Raw genomic sequence first — 16960 nt, 5'->3', positions numbered from 1 at the left:
CCCTTGCAAAAAAACAAAAAACAAAAACAAAAAACAAAACCAAACTTTCCCTCACCAAATAATAATAATAATAATAATAATAAAAAGATAACCCCCCCCAAAAAAAAGCCAGAGCTGAAATTCTCAGGGGTCAGAGAATAGTACAGTGGGGAAGGTGCTTGCCTAGGTTTAGTCTCCCACATCCCTTGTGGTCCCTTGAGCACCCAGGAGTAATTACGGAGTGCAGAACCAGGAGTAACCCGAGTGTCACTGGGTGTGGCCCCAAAACAAAAACAAAACAAAAAATCTTTTTTTCTCTCTTATGTTGTGTTTGTGTGGCTGGGAGGGCCAGGGAAATTGGCCACATCCGGACATACTCAGGGCCTACTCCCAGCTCTGCTTGGAGATCACTCCTGGTGATACTTGGGGAGCGCTAGGCAGTGCCAGGAAGCAAACCAGGCTCTGCTGCAAGCAAGGCAAGAGCCCCCTGTACTATCTCCCTGGCCTGGAGTTGACAGTCCTTGTCTTACAGAGCTTTCTTTTCTTTTTTCTTTTTTAATTTTTGTTCCACACCCACCCAGCAGTACCAAGGGTTTACTCCTGGCACTCAGGGGTCACTCAGGGATCAAAGGATCATATAGGGTACCGTGGATCAAACCTGGGCCAGCCATGTGGAAGGCAAGTGCCCCACCCATTGCACTATTACTCCGGCACCCTTTTTTTTCCAAATTAAATATAGAGATTTATGAAAAGTTAACTTTAAGTGAGGACATTAGGGGACTGGAGAGATGGCCAACTTGAGTCCCTCCCTGGAGAGACAGGAAAGATTCTGGTCTTGTACATGGCTGACCAGGTTTAATGCATGGCGCTATGGTGGACCCTGAGCAACACCAGGACCAGCGAGCACAGGTACTGCCAAAGTATGCCCCCATCCCCCAAAAGTATGAAAACCCCAGGACTTTAATAACTAAAATACTGATGTTTCTCTTAAATATAAAAGCCTCAGAGCAGAGAGAGGACCCCACAAGACTTGGCAGTAAAAGCCATAGGCTGGTCACAGAAGCCAGGGCCTCACAACGGAGAGCTACTACAGCCTAAGCAGGCAAGCTGGTGATGGTGCCCACCACCTACCAGATACCTGAGTGTCTAACGAGGCAAACAGAGGGGCAAGAACACCAGCTGCGTGCTCCCCAGAAGTGGTCTGATGCAAAGGAAGACAACAGCGGAGAGTAAGAGAGTGAGGCAGAGTGCTTTCAGAAATGATGGCTTCTGTTACATTCATGCCTTAAAATGTCCTCTCAGCGGTCGGAAAGGATGAGCAAACTGCTGCTTCAATCAGCTTCCATCTCTGGGAAAGGTGGCATGAAAGGGGTGTGCCCTGTCTGAGCAGGACATAGCAGCAGAGACTGGGCCAGTGCAGCCCCGGGCAGCGGTGACCCAGGTATGCAGAAGAGAGGACTCACCTCAAAGTTGTATTTTCTCATCTGGCTGAGGTGGCGGCAGTACAGGTAGAGCATGCCGATGCTGCTGCCCACGGCAATATAGTCCCCGTTGGCGTCCAGGGCTGTGAGGTACACCACCAGTGAGCGGAAGCCCTTCTGGATCTTTGTGGGGATGGCATTGAGCAGATAGTACAAAGGACAGAACTCTCGAAATGTGACGGGGTCTGATGGGGACGCCATGGCCCAGCCCTCCGCCAGGGATCTTCAGGCAGGAAAGGTGTTTTCTTGGCATCTGGGCACCTAGGGCGAAATGAGGCATGAGCACCTCTGAATGTCTGCTCATGCCCAAGAGAAACCACACACACACACACACACACACACACAGACGCACACAGCTAGAGTTTAATTAAATCGGGAAAGAAAAGCAGGCATTATAAAGCTCACGTGGAGGGCGCAGGGAGAGAGCCCAAAGGGATAGTGCATTTGTTTTACATGCAGGAGGCATGGATTTGACCCCCTGAACCACAAGGTTCCCAGAACAACACCAGGAACAGCCCCTGGGTCCCACTCTGGAGAGACAGAACAGCTCCTGTGCACTGCCAGTGTGGGCCCCAAACAAGCAGGAAGATGACTTTTGAGCATTTTAATCCAATATACTCTTCACATATCCAGGGCCCCGTAGTTTACACTCAGAAACAGTGAGACAAGCACGCTGTCACCAGGCGCTGATCTGAAGGGGATCTGAGAGAGTAGCCCGGTGGGTGCGGGGAAGGCTCCACCAGGAGGCGGCATGGAGGGAAGCGGGCGTGGTTCTGCACCCAGCGAGCTGGCCGAGAAATCTGCTCGTGATGCTGAGTGGGTGAGAAACACCCGCTGGCGCCACCAGCAGCCCCTCAACCCTCAGAGCCGGGCTGGCAGTGTCCCCGTGTTTTCCCCGAGGGCCGTGCCATAGTCTGCGGTGCTCTGTCTCATGCACACCCTTCCGGGTAAGACAATGGAGGTGACGAGGGTAGAGGGCTGCAGGTTGAGCTGGGCGCCTCCCTGCTAGTCTGCGCCCTTTCCCCAGCAGGGAGGCAGAATCTTCCAGGGGGCGCCTCACTCCCCGGCCTGGACCGGGGTCCCCGCAGGAAGCCCCTCCCTTAGCAGCCAACTCCACAGCACTTACCACTCCCCTCCTCCACCTTCACAGCAGACAAGCCTGCTCAGGCAACCCTGCTGCTGTTCTGGGTGCCCCGTCACCCCTCCAGCCCTGGCACCCAGAAAAGGGTCAAGTCGGTAGGAAGTGCTCAGGAAGTGATAAACACCAATGGCCACTAACAGGAAGTGTGGGGAAGGCGCAAGTGATGGCGGCAGGCGGGCGAGGAGGCTCGAGGCTTGGCCCAGGCCTGTCCTGCTCAGCTAGTCCCCCTTTTCTAGCCCTCTCAGAGTCCCACTTCCCCAGCTCAGACAGTTAAGGCGGCGAGGGCACAGGGTCAGTGGGGGCAAAGCCGAGCACTGGCAGTCCCGCTTCCAGCAGGAGGTACTAGGGGTTGGAGCTGCCCGAGGGGACACAATGCAGTAGAGACCTGGATTTGTGCAGGGCTCACAGGACCCGGCCACCAGAGGAAAAGACAATGGCCATTAGGCCAACCAGGTGAGTCTGGGACACAAGGACACTGTGAGGACAGCAACACTCTGGGCTGCTGACGGCCATCCTAGTATGGAAGAGCCCAAGATCCTGCCCGCATATGAGGAAAGTGTCCCCGACGATAGAGCAGGAGAACATAGGTCAGCACTCAGGCACCATGACTGTGGCCGACCGGATATTCACTCAGCACCCAAAACACAGCAGGTATAGCAGGGCTCAGGAAGGCCCCTCGGACTGCCCAACACACCCAGCATCTGCCAGGCCCGAATGACAGTGACAGCGGGAAGAGCAGAGGCCCATGGAAGCCGATGAATATGCTAAGTAGCCGCAGAGCTCAGTCAGCAGCACTTCAGCTCTGGGCAGCCAATCCGTTCCACACTCCAGCTCAGAAGTAAGGCTGGAGGGGCCCCTGCGCTACAGAGGGACCCATCAGCAGGCCAGGCACCATCGGGAACTAACACAGCTCACAGGTGTGCCATGCCAGAACCTTTTGGTTTGGGCTTCTGAGCCACACCCGTGGGCAAGGGTTACATCCAGTTACAGCCCCAAGGCACACCCAGCATTGCACGGGGGACCTGGGTGCCAGGGATTGAATCTGGGCCTCTCAGGCACGTGTGCTCCAACCTTTACAGCTGTCCTGGACCGCGTGATGAGATTTTTTAAATTCTTTTTGTTTCCTTTTGGTAATTTTTAAAAATTTTATAAAGTTGTTCACAATATTTGAGATTTTTCAACTCTTTATTGGTTTGGGGCCACACTCAGCAGTGTCTGAGGGACCCCATGCAGTTCTAGGGATGGAATCGGAGTCGGTTACTTGCAAGGCAAGCACTTACCCCTTGCGCTCTCTCTGACTCCAACTCAAGGGGGTTGAATGTTCTAGACCATACTCTTGACACAGTGATAATAAGAACCAAATCAACTACAAAATATGTAAGGAAGGAGTTCAGGGCTTCAGCAGGATTAAAAATAATCACATCCTGGGACTGGAGTGCTAGTACAGAATGTAATATGTTTGCCTTGCACGTGGCTGACCCAGATTGGATCCCTGGCATCACATATGTTCCCCTGTGCACCGCCTGGAGTGACTCCTGAATGCAGAGCCAAGAATAACCTCTGAGCATAACCGAGTGTGCCCCTCTCCAAAAAAAAAAATCACATTTTAGGCTCTGAGGAGATAGTACAAAGGTTAGGAGAGATTGTTCTGATGCCCCAGATCCAAGTTTGACCCTAGGCACCATGAGCTAAGGAAGACTCAAGCCCAGACAGTGCTGCACTCATAGGTTCAGCACTGTGGGGGAACAGCCCTGCACTGTGAGACCCCAGCACTGTGGGGGAATAGCTGTAGGGGTGGGGGAAATAGCACTGCCCTCCAGACCACAGCACTGTCCTGCCTGCTAAGTGTTGCCTGCTAAGTTTCCACTGCTTGGGGATCCCCTACTCAATCCACACCAAACAACAAAGATCACAATTCTGTGGCTGATCACAGACAGCATAATCCAATTTCAGTCCAAACTGTGTGAGGTGGCCTCCTTGTGTTCAGGCTGCCTTCTCCCTTTCTTTATCCTCCAACAATCAATCCTTCAGCTCCATCTCCTCAGCAACCTGGCACCTAGCCTTCTCCCCTGGGCTGGGCACCAGGCCTGAACTTTCCCCAGCACCCAAGTACTCCCACAGCCCCACTTGCCCTAGATCCTTGCTCCCACGCCATGACTGTATGAGCTCTGATGCCAGTGCCAAAACCCCCCACATCACAGGTGATAAAAGAGAACTCTTGAAACTCAGTCATCAAATAAAAACTTTCATAGGCACAGAATGTGAACAGACACTTCAAAGAAAACCTGTGTGACACGGAGCTTCTGGATTGATGCTCTCCATGGTTAATCCTCAGGAAGTGAAAACAAAACTTCGAGAAGCTCCTTCACAATCAATAGACAGGATCATGAGAGTGGAGAAACCAGCCCTAGCCACAGTGCCGGTTGGAAACAGGGACAGCCACTGAGAGTCACCTGTGACCCAGCAATTTTTTCCTTCTTTCAATAGGAGAGGGCAGGGAGTGGGGTGGGGGGAGGAGAGTCACACCCAGTGTGGCTCAGGGATCACTTCTGGCAGGGCCCAGGGGACAATGAGATGCTGGGAATTGAACCTACAACAGCCATGACATGCACCCTGACCCCTCACCTATTGCTCTGGCCCATGACCCACAATTCTACTCCAAGGTCTCCCTCTACCAGAGAACTGAAGACCCATGTTTTCTCACCAAACCTGTCCCAAACACACATGACCCAGTGGCCCAGCAAAGGGGAGCTAGGCTCAGCTACCACACACAAGCTCCACTGCAGACCTTGGCACATGCGACCCCAAGGCGCATTCTGGATGACCTGCAGACAGGAAACCTTACCTAGAAGAGGCAAAACTAACTCTTTCAACCCTCCAGACAGTGACAACAGCCACCTCCCCTTGAACCATCTATTTTTTGTTTGTTTTGGTCCCCTCCCTCTCCCCCCCCCTTTTTTTTACTGAATTACCATGAGATACAGAGTTACAAGACTGTTCCTGATTGGGGTTTCAGTCATACCACTGTTTCAATACCTGACCCTTCGCCACTGTACATTTCCCACCACCGATGACCCCACTTCCCTCCCCGCCACCCCTCTGAACCACCTATTTTTAAAGGTAGACTGCGACCCTGATTATGAAAGGGTTATAATCTTCCTGCTGAACCCAAGTAGAAAGTAGAAAGAGGCAGTTGCTTAACTTCTAGATATCTGCCACTTCCCAGATTACATGCCCTGTGGTGCCAGTGCCCTCAGCCCCAGACGGAAAGCCAGTCAGCTTGCAGCTGAGTGGGCACAGGGGGCCTGCGACCACCCAGAGCACAATAGGGCCTGTGTGGCTGCCAGGGTGCCTTCCCACTTCTCCTACCTCCCAACCAGTAGCTCTTCCAGATCCCAAACTCCTACATACTGAGAAATCTCTCTTGCCTCGCAAAAATGCTTGTTTTCCTTGTTTTGGTTTTGGACCACACCCAGGGGCACTTAGGTCTTACTCCTAGCTCTGTGCTCAGGGATCACTCCTGGCAGGGAATTGGGGGAGGGCAGGGAACCATATATGCAAGGGATCAGAACCCAGGATGGCCACGTGCAGGGCAAGTGCCCTATCCACTGTCCTATCTCTGGCTCAGAAACATTTGTTTCCTTGCATGCATAGAGCTTCCCTGACTTGCAACAGTACAGACATACTCTGCAAACACCTTAAGTCCATAGTGCATTTAAAGCTGGGGTGGAGCTCAGTGGCATAGCCCACATCTCAAAATCACGAAGCCCCGCTTTGATCCCAGGGACCCCTTCAGAGACTGAAAGGAAAAGCACAAAATGAAGCAAATCTACAAAACATCACAGCCACAGCTCCGCCCTGTTCACCGCAAATGTGCTCAGAACACGGATATTAGCCTGCAGTTGGGCGAACCATCGCAGACAAGAGCCCTTTTGACAAGAGGTGATTTATTCTAAACCCGGCTCCAGCCTCCGCTGACCTGGGCCGCCACACCCTCTGGCTGGGGAAAGACAAACAACAACGGTCCAGGTACAACGGTCTGGAGGACCCCGTGCTTCTCACTGCCAAGTCCAAACATCCCTTTCTGCTTTTCACACCATGGCAGCCCCAGGAACGAGAGACGGGGAGTGGAACCCCAGGTAAGGCTGAAAGTTTGTAGGCGTTTCTGGCTAAGGGTTCGCTTTTAATGGGTGGAAGGAAACTGGTTCCTGGTCGACGCCTCATTTTCCCGAGTCGCGCGAACTTCCGAAGCTTCTGTGCCAACACAGAAGCTGCGGTGCCGTGTGACTTGTCGGAGAGAAAGGGCACGGGCGCTGCGGGTGGGGGGGGGGGCAGAGGCAGCGTGGCCACAGAGCAGGGGCATCGTGGACACTCCTCAGAGCTCCTCAAGCCAGGCTGCAAAAGCGGCCCCTCCACTGGCTGAGCGCCCTGGAACCCAGAAGCGACTGTCCACCCACGGCGGCACCCACGGAGCCTGCTGGATGCGCGCACATGGCAGGTGGCGGGGCACCCAAAAAAGCCGGGAGACTCATCGAGCACTGCGGCGGGGGTGCGGGCGGGTGCCAAGGGAGTCGCGGGGTGGGGGGCGTCCCCCGGGAGGGCCTGGGGCTTCCTGGGGCTCGTCCCTGGGCACTCACTAAACCCGTGCCAGCTGGAAGTCCAGCCCAGGCGGCGCGCCCCCACTCTCTGCCCCCGTCAGGGTACAGCAGCGGCAGCTCCGAATGAATGACGCGGGGGTGGCGGCCGGCTCCCGGACACCCGACACCCCGCGCCCGCGGACGGACGTGGCACCTGCACAGCCCCACCTGCCGGGTGCCCGGTGCCCGGCCGGGGCAGCAGCTCGGGGGCGCTGGCGGCGGCGGGGTGGGGTGCGCGGGGAGGCCCCGGCTGGGCGCTCCAGGGGTCGCGGGGGCACCCGGGACGCGCCGCCCACTCACCCCACTCGCCGGCCGCCCGGGAAAGTGGCGACAAGGGCCGAAGGCGCCTGAGGGGCTGAGGGGTGAGGGGCTGAGAGACTGAGTGAGGGGCTGAGGGGCTGAGGAGCTGAGGGGTGAGGGGGTGAGGCGCTGAGGGGCTGAGGGGCTGAGGGGTGAGGGGCTGAGAGACTGAGTGAGGGAGTGAGGCGCTGAGGGGCTGAGGGGCTGAGGGGTGAGGGGGTGAGGCGCTGAGGTGCTGAGGGGCTGAGGAGCTGAGGGGCTGAGGGGTGAGGGGCCGAGGGGCGAGGGGCAGAGGGGTGAGGGGCCGAGGGGCGAGGGGCTGAAGAGTGAGGCACTGAGGGGTCGAGAGGCCGAGGAGCTAAGGGGCCGAGGGGTGAGGCGCTGAGGGGCTGAGGGTCGGGACGCTGAGGGGCCGAGGGGGCGAGGCGCCGAGGGGCCGGGGGCCGGGGAGCCGCGGGGGCGACGCGCTGAGGGGCTGGGGCGCCGAGGCTCGGCGGCGCGGCCGGGCGCGCGGGAGCCCAGGCAGGGGCGCGGGGCGCCGGACTCACCTCCGCCGCGGCCCCTCCGGACTCTTCGGCCCAGCCGGGCCGGAGGAGGCGGGGCTGGGCTGGGCGGCGCGGGGGCTGCCGGGAGCCGGTTCCCTGGGCGACGGGCCGGCCTCCGGGGGCGGCCGCGCTCCCGCGGGGGCTAGAGCGGCCGGCTGGGGGGCGGGCCGGAAGTGACGTTCCTTCCGGGGCGGGCCGCGGGTCTCCTTCCCGGGATCCCCGCGGAGCCGCATGGCGAGTACGTGCGGGCGCTGGGGCGGGGAGAGGGGCTCGCGGGGGCCTCCCTGGGGGGAGAAGTCCGAGATTGTCGGACAGGCGGGGGGTCCGCAGGCCAGTGTGGCCCCGAGGAAAACGCCCGAAGCGACCCTGAGCTGCACCAGGTCTTGTCTCTTCTTGCTCGAGACCCCTTGCCCCGAGACGGAGGAGGCCGAGCTTCTCTTTGGGGTCTGGAAGGCTCGGGTTGCGCCGCAGCCTCCTCGCCACCCTCCTCTGCTGCCCCTTACATCTGCCACGCTGGCCTTACTTGGGGGGTGGCTGGGGAACGGCACACCCAGCGGCACTCGGGGCTGACTCCTGGCTCTGTGCTCAGGGATCACTCCTGGCAGGGGGCGGGACCAGACGGGGTGGTAGGGGTCAGACGGGTCCCAGTTGCCTCAAGAAGCTTAACTGTACTATGGCCAACTCCCCTTTCCTTGTATTGCGTGTCTTGGGCCTGTGTGAATGTGAGCAAGTGTGTGTGTGTGTGTGCGTGTGCGTGTGTGTGTGTGTGCGTGCACGCTCATGTGTCCACTGTGATGTAACCCAAGGTCTTCCTTGGTCTCGTGGTTCCGCATCCCTGCCATCCCTCCCTAGCGTCTCATCATTCACTGTCAGGTAAACGATGCCCTTCTGTGGTCCCCTTCTCTCTCCTACCCCTGTTTGAGGCCTCCTCACCTCATTGTGCTTCGTTTCTGGAGAGAGAGTTGCCTGAGAATGGCCCAGGCTGACTCCCTCCCCAGCGAGGGTTGCTCAGCAGCCTGAGAACGCGCAGCCCAGGGAAACGCTAAGGAGTAAAGCAGGTGACATTCCAGGTCCAAATCAGTGCTTGTGCAGCACAGAGGAGTGGAAGGAAGTGGTCGCGCTGGAACCCATGGCCAGGACTTGGGGAGAATGACAGTGATATGGCCGGAGGGGTGGCGTGTTACTTCAGACGCTTGTCTTATATCCCACTCAGCCTGGTTTGATCCAGGCATCACAGGTGTGGATCAAGCACTGCCAGGGGTCACTTCTGAGCATAGAGCCAAGAACAGCTCCTGAGCACTGCTAGGTGGAGCCCCCCACCCCTGTCCCCGATGAAAGGGCTGTGATGTCTGGCTCTGAGCTAAGCCTTGTGCTAGCCTAAGTGAAGGGTGCTAAAATTGTCTTTGTTATGTGTGAGACACTTTTTTATTTTGTTCTGTTTGGGGTTTACACATGACTCAGGTGTAACCCCTGTCTCTGCGCTAAGAAAAAAGCTCCTGGTGTTGTGCAGGGGAGCCTATGAGGTGTCCTTGGACAGTTGAATTGCCCAAGGACAGGACTGGTTGCCAGGACCCGGCCCTGCCCTGGAGGGCTGGACTCGCCTGCAGGGGGACAGGAGGCCCCCTCAGTCACCAGTGGCCAGTGACTTGGCCATGGAGTCCATGCAGAACTCCGCAGGGGCCAGGGAGGTGGCCCAGAGAACTGAGGGGCGAGGGGCTTCTTATGCAGGAGCCCCAGGCTTGATCCCGCACCCCATTGTCCCTCGAGCACTGCCAAGACTGATCCCTCCCCAGCACCCCTGGGGGTGGCGTTTCCAGGTCTGTGGGAGAGAGTGGCGGCCTGGGGGTCAGAGGGTCTCTCTTCCTCACCCTCCTCACCCCTTTCTCCCACGCTTCCTGCCCTGAGTTGACTGCAGACCTCTTCTTCTTATCAGTGACCTGTTCCCCTGGGTCCCGTGAGCTGCTCTGATTGAACCCAAGGAAGGGGTCAGCAGCAGGGGGACCAGTGACAGCCTGGACTTGCATAGGCATCCAGGCAGGGGCAGGAAGGACCTACGCTGTGGCCGGGGTGCTGGTGCTGGCTCTGGCATCCACTGCTGGAAGGCACCCTCTGCTCCGCCGACAGCTGACTCCGCCAGACACTGCTATGCACCAGCCCTTACCTAGTCCTGTTGTGTCTCTTCTGAGGCTCCCCCTGAGCCCCCGCTTCACAGATGAGTGTATCAAGACTCCTGTGGTCACTCCTGAGTAGAGAGCCAGGAATAACCCCCGAACATCTCCAGGTGTGGCCCCAAAGTACCCGCCCTGCAAAAAGTATTATTCCAGAAACTTCCGTGTCCATGTACACGTCTCGGTTTGGAATATTCCGGTTGCAGCAATATTTCAGAGACGTTTACTGTTGAAAGATAACATTTTCCTCCTAACCAAGATCATGAGTTTTGTAACAGTCCTGCTTACTTTACTTCCTTTCAGCCAAAAGTCCTGGAAGCGCAACGCCCAGAAAACCTGTCTTATCTGTGAGTGCAAGAAAGATCAAGGACAATGCTGCCGACTGGCATAATTTAATCCTGAAATGGGAAACCCTCAATGACACGGGTTTTGCCACTGCAAACAGTATCGCCAATCTGAAACTCAGTCTACTGTGAGTGTTCGGAGAACTGTGTGTGCCATTTCCTATAAAAGGGGGAAAACGAAGGCCCTGGAGGTAGGGAAATGAAGTGTGTGATGGCCGGGAAGTGACTCGGGGACATGGTATCTGTGTGGTTGCTGTTTGCCGGGATGCTGAGGTTGACCGTGTCCACCCCAGCTCCTGACGGTGCCGAGGGTCCTGCCAGCCTTCACAAGCAGCCTTTAAGGCCACACACTCCCGAGTGCTGATAGAGCCGGGGCTCCCAGGCCAAGCCCGGAGGATGCTTTCTGCAGGGAAGGTTCCAGCCTCCACCCTAGTCCCAGCCGTGGTAGTGAGGACAGCTAATGAAGTCTGTTAGGCGTATTAATGGACGAATTCCCAGCAGAGCAGAGGGCAGGAGATGGAGAGAGGGGCGGGCTGTAATTAAGGAGCAAGGACACACAGCAGGAGGCAGGTGACCTGGTGGAGGATGGGCCCCTGGAAAGCTGATCATAGGGTTTTTTTTCCAGCCATCTGCATGGCGGGGGCTGAGTGCTGGGTGCTGTCAAGGACTCTTGGAGTTTCCTTGTTCCCTCAGTCTTCCCTCCAGGCCTCACTCTTGCTGCAGTGATCTTGAGTGGCTGTTGCAGTGATCTCAAGAGGCTGGCGCAGTGATCTCAAGTGGGCTCTGGGCATATGGACTTTCCTCCTGCCCTTGCGCACAAGGCAGCTCAACAGTGACTTTTCTGTTCTGTCCAGGGATAAAGACAAGATAGAGTTAGAGGGTGGAGGCCCGGCTTACGCTGAAAATGCAGAGAAGGTGTTTCCAGAATATTCTAAGGAGCTGGAGGTGCTGTGTGAAGAGCTGCAGGCCACGCTGGATGGGCTGGTAAGGGTCACCCGGGCCATTGCCATCGCTGTGCAATTGGTGCTGGTCTTGACACGTACACAGCTCTGAGAGGACGTGGGCAGTGTGGACTGCACCCCAGTGCAGTGTGTTTGATGGCCTCGCACTGAGGCTGGCAGGTGGGGTTCAGGGAGGAGGGCCCTGAGGCTGAGAGGCTAGTCCCACCTCCCATCTTGGACATAGCCTGGGCTGGCATGGTGTTGGGTCCATCCAGTCCTCCTGCTCAGGTTCAATCCTTTGTACCCCTGTGGTGCCAGCTGCTGTGTAGGCTCTGGGCCCTTTTTTTTTTTTTCTTTTTGGGTCACACTCAGCGATGCTTAGGGGTTCCTCCTGGCCCTGCACTCAGGAATTACTCCTGGTGGAGCTCGGGGGACCATATGGGATGCTGGGAATCGAAGCCTGGTCGGCCACTGTGCTATTGCTCCAGCCCCTCCCTTGTCTATAATGAATCTGCCCTTGGTAGAGGGTGTTCTTTGCCCAGGCCTGGTGGCCCTCTCGGCGTGGTCTGTATGGCGCTGTGGGCTGCAGAACGGGCTCGACAGCACACACACCTCAGCCTCCCCATGTGGGCTGCTGAGTGTGGCATGGTGGCCTGTGGCCAGCCTCTCCCAGCTTTCTCGGCTCGAGAACAACGTGGCCCCAAGTGACTGCAGCAGAAGGCGGAGAAGAGAGCTGTGCCGGGCTCCTGGGCTCAGTCACGGCAACCTTGAGAATTTTCCAGCTGTGAGGTGCCTCTCGGGAGGATATGGCAGGGTGGAGCATCGACCCAGAAGAGGTGGGAGGAGGCTTTTAAAAATTCATGTGAGCTAAATGTGGCGCTTGTGGCCTGGAGTCGGTTGGCCTGTGGTTGAAGGTCGAAGGGCAAGTGTGAAGAATTGAGATTCTGATGCGGATTTCTCTTCTCTTCACCACACCTTCACAGCGCTCCTCGGGGTGGTCGTCCAGCACTCCCTGCGCCGTGCCTTGGGGCTGTTGCTAAAAATAGCAGCTCGTGCAGTGCAGTGGGAGATGCCCATGTGTGGCCTGGCCCCAGTGGACGCCGAGTGATCCTGTCAAAAATTTCTGTTTTTTCAGACCAAAATACAGGTGAAAATGGAAAAGCTGACTTCCACAACCAAAGGAGTCTGTGAGCTGGAAAACTACCACCACGGGGCGGAGGGGACCCGGCCTCCCATGTTTGACACCTGGCCCACGGCCCAGTTCTGTGAGTTGCTGTTCTGGGTGGGGGAGAAGCAGCAACAGGCTCTGACCCCAGGGCCCGTCCTGTCAGATGTTGCCGAGACTGGCACCAGGCAGCACGCCGTGGCCTTGACTAGCACAGGCAGCCGAGAGCGGTGACATCACTGGGGCCCACAGTGCCCGCCGCAGCCGTCAGCCCTTCCGCTCGCACACAGGAGCCTTTGCCGGCCTTTGTGTTTTTCTTGTGTAAAGGAAGAATGATGGAACTTTAGCTTTCCTTTTGGTTTTTTTTTTTGTTGTTGTTGTTCATTTGCTTTTATTGTGTTTGTGTGTGTCACACCCGGCGATGCACAGGGGTCACTCCTGGCTCTGCACTCAGGAATCACTCCTGGTGGTGCTCAGGGGACCATATGGGATGCTGGGAATCGAACCCAAGTCGGCCGCATACAAGGAAAATGCCCTCCCTGCTGTTTTATCACTCCAGCCCCTGATTTGCTTTTTTGTTTTGTTTTTGGGCCATATCCAACTCTGCTCAGGAATTACTCCTGGCGCTGTGCTCAGGGATCATTTGTGGTGCTGCTCAGGGCACCATGTGGGATAAAGGAATCGAACCCAAGTTGGCAAGCACCCTCCCTGACGTGCTATCGCTCTGGCCCAATGCTTTTGTTTTACTCAGAAGTAAATTGGGGGGCTGGAGCGATAGCAAGCAGGTAGGGCGTTTGCCTTGCGCGCAGCCAGCCTGGCCGAGCCAGGTTCAATTCCTCCACCCCTCTCGGAGAGCCTGGCAAGCTACCAAGAGTATCTCGCCCTCATGGCAAAGCCTGGCAAGCTACCCGTGAGGTATCGATATGCCAAACACAGTAACAAGTCTCACAATGTTATGGGGCCCGCTCGAGCAAATCGAGGTACAACGGGAGGACAGTGACAGTGAAATTGGGGGGCTGGAGCAATAGTATAGAGGATAGGGCGTTTGTTTGCCTTGCATTTGGCCGACCCAGGTTTGATTCCCAGCATCCCATATGGTCCCCCGAGCATCGCCAGGAGTAATTCCTGAGTGCATGAGCCAGGAATAACCCCTGTGCAACACTGCATGTTATCCCCAAATAAAGGAAAAAGAAAAAAAAGTAAATAGGATATTTTTAAAACTAGTAAAATTGCTTTTTAAATATCCATGTGGAAGGTGTTGAATAAATATGTACCAAAAAAATTTTCTTTAAAGTAAATTGGAGGGGCCATGGAGCTAGCTCAGAAGGGTGCTGCTCCTGGCTGGGCCAAGTCCCACAGTGCTCCCTTCACTGTCGGGCATGCGCACCCAGAGCAGCCCCATGGCAGTGAGAGAAGAAGTGGCTGTGGTGAGGTCGGTGGGGAGTGAGATACCGTTGCCTGGGGGTGAATCACTACAGGCTTGCATAGAAGGTTCTAGAGCTTCTTAGCCTCCTGATAAGGACCCAGGGGTGACACTGCTCTGTCTGGGGAGCAGTGCCCGGTGGCCTCTCTGCGGGGAGTAGGTAGGCCCACCCTGGAGTTCCTGCTGTTGACGGCGACCCTGTGCCCTGCAGACACGGTGGCCCGCGCGCTCTGTGACATGTACACGAAGGAGCTGCTCCTGAAACGCGCCATCTGCGAGGGGCTGCCTCACACCTCCAACCGCGACCTGGTCCTGAGCTTCCTGTCCATGTGGCTGCACCAGCCCTACCTGGAGAATGACGCGGTGCTGCAGCTGGAGAGTATGCTGCTGGAGACGGGCCACCGGGCGTCGTGAGCTGCGCTCTGGGGGCTGCTGGGGACGGACCACGGGGCGTCATGAGCCGCGCCCTGGGCAACTGCTGGCGACGGTGGTGTCGTGAGCCGCACTCTGGGGGCCGCTGGAGACGGCCACCGAGCATCATGACCCTGCTCTGGGGGCTGCTGGGGATGGGCCACTGGGAGCCGCACTTGGCGGGGTGCACGAGCTCCAGGCCTGCCCAGCCTGAGTCTCCTGAACTGTGTGAGTTTGCTGAAAGCGCCAGTGACTGATTGTACTTTTTTCACTCTACATTGTCTGCTGCTGTGGGGTGAGTGTTCTAGTTTGGTACGACAGCTATTGAGACGTGGTGGCGGGGCCTGCCTTGGAAGCACAAGGCCAAGGATTTGCAGCCCGGCACATAGGCCAGGCAGGTCCTGCCACGCTGCTCCGCAGAGCTCCTGGTCTCGGTTCCACCGCAGGAGCTGCACACACGCAGGGCCACTGTGGCGGCACTGAGCCCCGACAGCAAAGGCGGCGATCCCCGAGAGAACGCGCAGGACCAGCAGAGCAGGGTGGGCAGCTCTGTGACAGCTCCTGGGCCCTGGGTTTGATTCTTGGCACTGCCAGTGTTGACCCCCACAGAAACGGATGAATAAAAGCTTCTGTTCAGTGCATTGCAAGTGTGTCGGAGCTGGAGCGATACTGCAGTGGGTGGGGCACTTGCCTTGCACCCAGCTAACCCAGGTTCGATCCTGGGTACCCCATACGGTCTCCTGGGCAACGCCAGGAGTAAGCACTGAGCACAGCCAGGCGGCCCAAAAATACAAAACAAAGAATTATAAGTTCTATTCCCAGGAAATAGAATGACCAGGTGTGTGACCCCTGGTTGTCAGGACAGAGGGGACGGAGAGGGAGGCAGAGAGATCGTACAGTGGTAAGGTTCTTGCCTGGCATGCAGCCAACTCGGGTTTGACCCCTGGCACCCAAGCCCCACCAGGAATGGTCCCCTCCCGCCACAAAAAGGGAAAGGGGGAAGTTGTTCAATTTTGTTACTGTGGTGTACACCCAGCAGTGCTGCTATCCGCTCCCGGGGGTGCCCCAGGGGCTGTGCAGTGCTGACCCAGTCACGGCTGCCTGCCTGCCCAGGCTCTAGACCTGGGAAAGGTTTTGCTAAGTGCTGTGGAGGGCTGGGTTGTGGCACATGCCATGTGAGCTCTGGCTCAGCCCATGACACCACCAGAGCTCCACCCCCAAAACCAACGTGTGCAGTGGAGCTTCCAGTTACGTGGCAGAACAAAGGCGTGCCTGAGACCCCAGGTTCCATCCTCGCAACCAGACAAGCCGAAAAGCATTCCCATGCCATTAAACTGTACCATCATGCAAGTGGAAATCGCCTCTCAACTTTCTCTAGGGGCCTGCAGAGGGCCAACCTGGGCTCAAGCCCCTGCCCCCTGTAGGTCTCTGAGCACTAGCACGAGGGACCCCCGAGAGCAGGGACAAGAGTGATAGCACAGCGGGTAGAGCACTTGCCTTGCGTGCGGCGTGTCCGGATTCAAGGGACTGCAGTGTATGGTTATGGTGTTTGGTTAGCATGGTGTACAGGTCCCAGAGCCCGCCGAGTGACCATTGAGCACCACCAGATGTGGCCACAAAACAAGTTTTATTCCGTCTAGGGCTGGAGAGGGAGGCCAGGTACATACAGCCTGGGGTCCCCAGCACCGCCAGAAGGCCACAGACAAGGAACAGGGGTGCTGGGGCAAATCCTGCCGCTGCTCCCCAAGCAGCAAGAATCACATCCCTGCACACTGGTGCCGGGGTCACTACCCCCCAGGAACAGGTTGCTGGGTGATAAACCCCACACACACAGGCCAGTGTTCTGGGGGATGGGACGCCCCTGTTCGGTTTCCTGAGGAGAGCCCTGCAGGGCGCCCAGCCTGCCAAGCTGCACCTGCCTCGTCCAGAGGCCACAGATGGGGCGCCTGGAGTGGGCACCCCAAACCTTCTTGAGTCGGGGAAGTGAGTGGTGGCACAGACACGAAGTGAGGTGAGGTGACAGGATGCCAGTTTGGCCACCGGAGCTCTGCAGCTCCAGACTCCTGCACCCCGTGTCCTCGCCGACTCCTGCAGTGCTTGCCCCCACCCCCACCCCCAGAGTCCGCACCGATCCTGTAGCGCCCCCCATCCCCGTCTACATTAATCCCACAGCGGCCCTCATGCCCTTCTCCAGCCTCCGAGCCCGCCCTGCAGCACAGGCCGGGGCAGCTTTGGGGTGCAGGAGGGTGCAGGTCTCAGATTGCCCATGGCAGCACTGCAGCTTTGAGGGAGTGCACCGCAGGGGCTGCTGAGCCCGGACCCCAGTAAGGCGCCCCTGCTTCTGAGGGCTCATGCCAGCAGGGCGCAGGGGGGATGGTGCGTGCCCAGGTGCAAAACCGGCCTGTGTGTGAGGCTGTGCTCAGCC

The 16960-nt window shown here is 57.4% G+C and overlaps 2 protein-coding genes across 3 annotated transcripts in view; one reads left to right on the top strand and one right to left on the bottom strand.

Annotated features, from left to right (window-relative positions):
• Window positions 1-1740, bottom strand: part of TECPR2 (tectonin beta-propeller repeat containing 2) — a 45900-nt gene extending 44160 nt beyond the window's left edge. The window contains exon 1 of the mRNA XM_056113706.1: window positions 1443-1740. Coding sequence (XP_055969681.1) covers window positions 1443-1661 — 219 coding nt within the window. The 5' untranslated portion in view covers window positions 1662-1740. The remainder of the gene's footprint in view (window positions 1-1442) is intronic.
• A 6560-nt stretch (window positions 1741-8300) lies between these two features.
• CINP (cyclin dependent kinase 2 interacting protein) lies at window positions 8301-15176 on the top strand. Of its 2 annotated transcripts, none has more exons than XM_056113723.1 (5): window positions 8301-8321; window positions 10555-10723; window positions 11450-11579; window positions 12672-12801; window positions 14336-15176. In XM_056113723.1, the coding sequence occupies exons 1-5, from the start codon at window positions 8315-8317 to the stop codon at window positions 14536-14538; spliced, it is 639 nt and encodes a 212-aa protein (XP_055969698.1). In that variant the 5' UTR covers window positions 8301-8314; the 3' UTR covers window positions 14539-15176. The 2 variants fall into 2 exon arrangements, with proteins under 2 accessions (XP_055969698.1, XP_055969697.1); XM_056113722.1 differs by lacking the exon at window positions 8301-8321 and adding an exon at window positions 9233-9320.
• The last annotated feature ends 1784 nt before the right edge of the window (window positions 15177-16960 follow it).

Source organism: Sorex fumeus, unplaced genomic scaffold, assembly GCF_029834395.1.
Source record: "Sorex fumeus unplaced genomic scaffold, SorFum_2.1 ptg000022l, whole genome shotgun sequence".
Classification (NCBI taxonomy): domain Eukaryota; kingdom Metazoa; phylum Chordata; class Mammalia; order Eulipotyphla; family Soricidae; genus Sorex; species Sorex fumeus.
The sequence above is the reverse complement of the archived record's forward strand: the minus strand, read 5'-3'. Positions and strand labels throughout refer to the sequence as shown.

What these genes read in the sequence shown, in the direction of transcription:
- CINP (XM_056113722.1), top strand. Translation starts at nt 9,233, where the DNA reads ATGACAGTGATATGGCCGGAGGGGTGGCGTGTTACTTCAGACGCTTGT. An exon ending in AATCTGAAACTCAGTCTACT is followed by an intron (nt 10,724 to 11,449) that starts GTGAGTGTTCGG and finishes TGTTCTGTCCAG; the next exon opens with GGATAAAGACAAGATAGAGT. An exon ending in AGGCCACGCTGGATGGGCTG is followed by an intron (nt 11,580 to 12,671) that starts GTAAGGGTCACC and finishes CTGTTTTTTCAG; the next exon opens with ACCAAAATACAGGTGAAAAT.